Source organism: Sinocyclocheilus rhinocerous, unplaced genomic scaffold (assembly GCF_001515625.1).
Source record: "Sinocyclocheilus rhinocerous isolate Xijiao unplaced genomic scaffold, SAMN03320098_v1.1 scaffold1457, whole genome shotgun sequence".
Classification (NCBI taxonomy): Eukaryota; Metazoa; Chordata; class Actinopteri; order Cypriniformes; family Cyprinidae; genus Sinocyclocheilus; species Sinocyclocheilus rhinocerous.
In genome coordinates, this window is record NW_015632100.1 from 119,942 (window position 1) to 127,939 (window position 7,998).

At 34.9% G+C, this 7,998-nt stretch overlaps 1 protein-coding gene across 1 annotated transcript in view; it reads left to right on the forward strand.

The window, feature by feature from the left end:
* The window catches only part of LOC107742190 (transcription factor Maf-like), a 7,383-nt gene extending 1,430 nt beyond the window's left edge, over positions 1-5,953 (forward strand). Inside the window, exons 2-3 of the mRNA XM_016555091.1 lie at positions 5,720-5,778; positions 5,921-5,953. Of these exons, the coding sequence (XP_016410577.1) occupies positions 5,720-5,747 (28 nt within the window). The 3' untranslated portion in view covers positions 5,748-5,778; positions 5,921-5,953. The remainder of the gene's footprint in view (positions 1-5,719; positions 5,779-5,920) is intronic.
* Positions 5,954-7,998: the final 2,045 nt, after the last annotated feature.

The following is a 7,998-nucleotide window of genomic DNA, read 5'->3' on the forward strand; positions in this document are numbered from 1 at the left end:
ATTATTATTATTACATATATATAAATATATATTTAATAATTTGTTCTGAGATTTTGTAATTACTAATTATCTGCCTTTCCTCCATGTGAAGGAGGTGGCTTTGTCGTCCACCTCTCCTGAAACAAGAGGTGTGGAGGAGGGAACAAGAGATCGGGCGAGAGAGTATAACTGGAGAGTTGAAATGATTTTCCCAATGATTAATCGCTCAGAAAGGGGCTGACTTGAGCCGTGTAAAAATTATAAATCATGAATCTGTATGGCTGCAGCTGTGTTCAGACTGGGCTTTTAGCATGTAAGCGAAAACTGCAATTTATTACAAATCTCTCTTTTATGTGCACAGAGAAAACGGTTCAATTGTATTACTTTGAGTTGGCAAAACCCTAGACAACTCCTTAAACTTTGTGCGCACTGACGAAATTAGGGAAAGCACAAATTGTAACAACATTCTGCTTTCTTATACAGTTCATCAATAAATTCTTAAAACTATGTTAATTTTTTTTTTTTCATATATATTTTGCTGTGCAAAATTATTTTACTCACTAACCATATGTGATGTTCATATATGCTTATTTTCATTTCATACAATTATATGATATGCAATAAAATGCAATTTGGGCCACTTAAAGTCTGCTCTGGATGTTGTTTGTTAAAGTGTTATTATTATTTATTTATTTATTTATTATTATTATTATTTTAACAATCAATAGTTGAATAAAACATAGGTCTTGTTAGTAGCGTGATTTTATTAGTCCAGTGCATGCATTTCGCAAAACATGCTTGACGTCTCAAAAAATAGACGGTCTAGCACAAGATTCAAAATGAAACTATGTAAATAGCAATCTCTCTTATCATATAGTTGTTTGGCTCAAAGGACAACAATTTGTTAACACCACAGAGTGCTAATATTCTCAAGATGTATGGCAATTTTACTACAAACACTATCTCATAAATGTACAAATATTATCTGGAAAAGACCACAGGATTAGAGAGCTGCAGCCAATAGCACACAATGTTTGCTACAGTTTAAATAAAGAATGTTAAGGCAGACAACGCTGGAACATTCCAAAGTTCGACACCGTCTCAATGCGATAGACTTTGCTTTATGTTTAGATTGAAGTTATAGCGCCACTGTAGGTGTCACCTTTCTACTGTATTTAGTGACTCACAATATAAATTTGTGAATTACTTGACAAAAGCTATCCCTTTTAGTAGGGTGCAGGTTGTGCCTGCTGTGTTGCACAGATGGCTCAGTGCACAGAACAGTCCCTGAAACTCCTGGAAAGGCTGTTTGTGTGGGTCTTGAATTACAAAAATAGAGTAATTTAACTGCAAATGTAAATGGTTGTAGTTATCAAAGAACAGCATGTTTATGCATCCGCCTGGGACATGCATGTTTATAAGAGCGCACAGTTGTATGAGCCCGGTTACATGAGTATGTGTATAGGGGTTCTTAACTGGTGAGTCGTAGGTCTGCGTTGATAGTACAGCGGACAGCAGGGAAAAGTATGTTTCTAAATGCAAATAGTAAAATAAATAAATAAAAATGTATTAAAAAGTAAGAAAAAAAAAAACATTCACATTCACAAACTTGTTTCGTTTTTACAAAATATATACATTTTCCTATCCATCTTGTTACATTAATAATTGTGCATATTTCTGGGCTTAAGCAGTAGATATTAATATGAATAAATTCAGATTGTTTGATTTTTATGGACATTTTTATTTTTTATTTTTACCTTTGTATGATAAACTATTTAGCTTAAGCGTTATAATGTAAAATTCTGAGGCAAAATCAGTTGAGAACCACTGTACTAGTGAACATGATTTTGGCAGTCAGAGTAAACAATCACATCCTGTATGTGTGCAAGACTTTTTCCACTGTTAGACATGTGCTATCTGACCACTGATATAAGGACAGTGATAGTACACAAAGCCTTATTAAAAAATATTTTAAATCAACTTCTTAGAAAACCCAGACATACAAAAAAGCTGCACACTAAGAAAAGTCAAATTAAAGATATATTTAATTATATATATATATATATATATATATATATATATAATCATGAATCTGTATGGCTGCAGCTGTGTTCAGACTGGGCTTTTAGCATGTAAGCGAAAACTGCAATTTATTACAAATCTCTCTTTTATGTGCACAGAGAAAACGGTTCAATTGTATTACTTTGAGTTGGCAAAACCCTAGACAACTCCTTAAACTTTGTGCGCACTGACGAAATTAGGGAAAGCACAAATTGTAACAACATTCTGCTTTCTTAAATTTGAAATGTATTAATGTTGTCCTTAACCCTTGTGTGGTGTTCATATTTGTGTTACTCAGCCAGTGTTCGTTGGTCTGGTGGACCCGCTGCAGTTTTGGGTTTTTAATTCAACAAAATTAAAAATTATATATAAAAATACTCAACAGATGTTTACTTCATCCCAATTACAAGCAATATAAACAGCATGGTCAAAATGTGCCCTTTACCTTTGTTAAATCACATTTATGAATTAAAATGCTACAACCTTATGCAGGAACGGCAGGGGCAGAAACACAAAACTCACACTTACACTCACACTCTTACAGACTCTCTCTCTCCCACACACATAAACACACATACACATACTAATTCTAAGGCCTAGACAATAGGAGGACAGAGTGAAGGTACACAGGACCTAAAATGTCCACTCTTTTATTAGCCCCGGGTCCAGTGGACCCAAACATCCTGTATGTAATACACTGAAAAAAATGTTTAATTCATCCAATTAAAACAATTTAGGGTAATGATTCACATCTATATTTTTTAACTTGAGCCAATGCCAAAGAAATAACTTGCCCTTAGGGAGTGTACGGGGGGTGTACAGTGAGTGGTCATTTACAATTTGTTCTGATATATGTTCTTCACAGAAAATGAGCCAAGGCCAATAAGTCTGAGTTTGAAAAAAAATAATTTATAGTATAATTTTTCTTTTGATAAAAAGTGAAAACGGGTTCCACAGACCCGAACACCATACAAGGGTTAAACATTACACTTTATGTTACTCAAAATCTTGCTGTTACAACTGGACTGTTATGATCCTCATTTTTGGAGATACTTTTATTTATTCTTATTATTTTAATCATTATTTAATGTGGAAGAAAAAAGTAAAAATCAGTAAATTGAATCAATAAATGTTCTACTCTTACTGAGTCTCTGAAAGAGCAAATGCAGGCTTTTGTGAAGGTGTATTTCAGTGTGTGAGTGTATGTGTGTACAGAGAATGCGTGGAGGTCAGTGAGCGAGATGTAGAAACACGCGCAGTCATTGCAAAGATGTTTACCCTCAGGGGAGACCTTATTCATTTCCTGTGTCAGTCCTTAAGTCAAACGCATACACACATATAGGCATAACACTCTTCCTATGGATCCGCAGCTACCTTTCATCCATTTTCACTTTTAATCAGCTAAAAACTAACAGCTTTGCTCAACAAATTTGCCCACTAATTTTGCATAATTTTGATTTGTTGACTTAATGCAATTACACAGTCATCAGTATCCATGTACATTGCAGGCTGTACTGAAGCTTTGTTAGTATTTAGTGTACATGTTACGTCATGTACACTAAATGTACATGGCGTCATGATAGATAGATAGATAGATAGATAGACTGTGAGTGACGCAGGTGAACTTGAAAGGGCTTTCGGAAAGATGTGCACACACTTTGAAACTGTGTGTCAGAGTATTGGGGTTTTCCAGCGATGCACAGATGCAATAAAGATGAAGATGATGCATGTATGATACATAAAGCAAGTGTTCTTTTGGATTCAAAGTATTTACTTAGTCTTTTATTTGGGCAATGACATGCAATTTTAAATGAATTATAAATTATTTTACAATTAAAAACAATTGATGTATAGCGTTAGTTTAGATAAATATCACCTAAATTCAATATAATAAATCCTTAAGCAAATTTTTGACTTTTGTTTGTAGAGATATTTTTTGAAAGTGTTGACAAGTGTGTGTCAACAATTTCTCTGAATATGCATATAAAGAGAGAATATTTCCAGGCATTTTCTGGGTGATATGTAAAATCATCAGTAATCTTATTTCATCAGTTGATAATGTACTTTTCAACACACGAGTAATTTACATTTATATTTGCAGTGTACCTAAAAAGTGTTGAGCTTTTAATATGAATGCTCTAATATTTGCCTGTCAGTATTCATTAAATTAATTTAATAGGTTAAATATGTTTTGAAGCTGGTCATCATGATTTATAGCTTAATTGTTTTATTTTATAGAGACAACATTACAGTTAAACATATTACCTCCTATCTTTTTGCATTTTTGTCTCAGATTGGTGATTAAGACATTTAGAAATTTTGGCAATTGATGATTTTTTTTTAATTTTATGTTTAGAATGAAAAAAAAAAAACTCTGAAATTCAGTTTATCTTCACAATCTATGGCCCTTGCATGCAGTTCTTGCATTTCTTTGTTAAACACCTGTGTGTGTTGATTTACTGTAACGGTTTTCGACCTGGTAAATAATAATTTGATCAACTATAGCCTGGGTGAAGGGTGCAGTGTGCGTGTGTCATGAGCATTTAAAGCATTACACTGAGCTTGTCCTACACTCTTAAAAATAAAGGTGCTTCACGATGCCATAGAAGAACCTTTTTGTCTAAATGGTTCCATAAAGAACCTTTAAAATCTGAAGAACCTTTCTGTTTCACAAAAGGTTCTTTGTGGCGAAAGAAGGTTCTTCAGATTATAAAAAGGTAAGAAAGAGATGGTTCTTTAAAGAACCTTTGACTAAATGGTTCTTTGTGGAACCAAAAATGGTTCTTCTATGGCATCGCTTGAAGAACCTTTTGAAGCACCTTTATTTTTAAGAGTGTATGTGTGAGGTAAATTTGACATTTAGGTTTGACAAATGACAATTTTAGATATAACTTTTTTATGTTTCCTTCCAGACAGAATATTCTATTTTTGTGATGAATGCCATCCTGAACTCTGTTTGAAGTGATTAGTTATCATTACTGTATGCCGGTTAGAATTAAAATCAAAATTAGATGAATTTGGAGTGTAATGTGTACATTATACTGTAGTGGAATGGCATACAATTAATGTCAGTGACTATGCACTCACACAACATACACCGTACTGTCACACCTTAGACTACTTATATATAGATAGATAGATAGATAGATAGATAGATATAGTATTTATGTGTCTTAAAAGTGTGAGTTCAAATAAATAAATAAATAAACAAGTTACAAAAAAAAAGTTACAAAAAAGTTATAAAGTTGTCAGTTTACATCAGTAATGCAAATTAAATGCCTCATGGAAACAGTAACAGTGTTATTTCATTACTGAGAAACTAGATTGATAAATAGATATTGAAGAACAGATTGTTGTGTCTTCTGTTATTTCATTATAGACACACACCTCAGTGGAACCTATTCATCAGAAAAAAAATTATAATGTCAGATGAAGCTTTCTATTTTCATTGCAGATTAATCAAATATGAACAACTTGCAGTTTTTATGTCTCTGACTGTTCATCTGTGACAGAATTATTACATAATATAATAATGTTTTAATAATATAATTTCAGCTTATAGTACAAACTCTCCACAAAGATCACTATAAATAATGTGTTAAATCATGGTGAAGTCACAATTTCCTTTTAGTTTGTGGTGTATTATGACATCCCTTTTCTTCCTCTCTCTCTTTGTCAGGTCTTCAAGAAAGTTCCTTCATCTGTGACAGTTCTCTGAGCCTGACCTTGATAAGTGAGGTAAAATAATTTCACCTGTATCTCTGACATACTACACAACATAGGTATCATTATGGAAAGACTAATGCTAAAGCATACAATAACTAAATAGTATGGGAAAAAAAGCGTATATCAAACAATAAAATGCACTGATCTTTTATAGGAATCCTAAAGTGGACTGAGTACTAAACATTGACTGAGTACTTTACGCTGTACCTGACGTCCACCGGCACAGTGAGGCTGGTGCTTCCTAAAGTGCTGTACAACACATTTTTCTAACTTTACACCTGACTAAAAGCAAGTGTAAATTCACCTTCCCATAGGCCAGACTCTCGGTGCTGGGGTGATGGATTTCTGAAAGCCCAGTTGGAGCACAATCCATCTTTCTCCAGGCTCAGTGTGTACTCTTGTAGGACTACACCAATGACATCTCACTGGAGCACCTCATGCACCTCGCTCTTGGGTAGAGGCTGCTCTCTGAGCTGTCAGGGATTAAGGTGTTTATGCGGAACATTGGTGAATCATAAAAGGTCTTTTAGTGACCAAAGTTCTCTATATTCACTGCGTCCCGACTGACCGTGATTGATTCAAAGGCGCTGTACCTTCTAGAACAAAACTAAGAGTCAGAGATCTTGCTCTCTTGCATGCTGGGTTAAAATGCAGATATATATTAAAAACAGGATAGTTTTAGGCCTAATCTGAATGGATGAGTCATATTCAAACATACTCTAAAATAGACTATACATAAACACACATTGTGGTGTGCAGTGGTGCTTATGTATGTGTGTGTCTATGCAGCATTTCCTGCCTCCTCTCTTACCAATACATTCAACAAAAAGGTCAAACGGAATGATGATTTTTATTTTATTTTGTTTTACCTGTTTCCCAAACACTCAGCCTTCTGCTATCAGTTAGATAAAAAAGATCAATGGTTGAGCCAATTTTCTTTGTTGGAATGGTCTGGATGCTCAAATAAATGATAAAGCACCACAGAATCGCACGTTTCCACTTTCAGGTAAATGAACCTACGAATGATTTACTTACAGTTGTCTCTGCATATTAAGATGGAATACGAAAAATTATTTGACTAGCACAAACACTTCCACTCCTCACCTTTACATGATTAACGAGGTAAAGAGTTTACCTAGTTGTTCTTGAATCTTTGTCAGGAGCTCCGATGATGGTTTATCCTTCTTATTTCTCTTCCCTTCATACCCAATGTCCATTAAGCATGTTCCTTTCCTCTGTCTCTTTCATTCTAATCTGCATATTGAGGATGAGATGTTAATGTCATGCTGCCCTTCCCATAATGCTCTGTGTTTCCGTCCCCATTGTCTTTAAGTAGAACACAGGATCAGGGCTGGCCAGGCTCCAGCCTCACTTAACTTCGCCAGGGAAAAATGAGACGGAGCTGTCAGAGATGACAAGGACAAATCAGCATTCAATGAAGTGCTTTAAGTGCTGTTGTTTCCAACAGCCATTGGAGCGGCTGTGAATTAGTTGCCCTTTAGAGACAGCTGAGGAAATGTGCTGGATAAACACTTAGGAATGACAGAACACAGAGAACACAGGAATACAAAAAACATGATGATAGGTATCTTACATAGACCTGCTCTCTTATCACACGCACATAATTGTGGGTTATCATGTCTTCAGAAACTGACACAATGAAGTCATCTTAGTAGATAGGATGTTACACAAACATGTCTTTCTATCTCATTATACTGGCTGAGAAAGCAGTGAGGATTTGGACTCAGCCTAGGACTGAGACCAGCATGTTCTTCTAGTAAAGGTCGTATTTGGCTTTATTAATTTCTACGATAAAACACAAGTGAACAATCAGCCTTTCCATTTAAGCTAAGTGTTAATAGGAAAGGAGAATGATGACTCCGCTTCCAACTGTGAGTGTCATTCAATGATTTTGCTATAGGTGTATGATGTGTCTCGTCAAACAATCCTAACTTTAACAATACGGTTAACCTACACTTAAAATCAGAGGGCAGTGATTGGTGGTTAAGAATGCTGTTGAAGTCCCAGTTTGTTTGTTTATGCTGTTTCAGATGTTTAGGGCAGTGCTGTAGTCCGAAGTCCAAATGCTCCCAAGTCTACGACAAGACCCAGACCAAGAAAAATTGTCTTGAGAACTACAACACTGGTTTAGGGACTGATAATGATGTTTGTCAATCAAATATATGATTTGGATTGTGGGCACTACATTCTTGAATTGATCCAGCTGCTAGT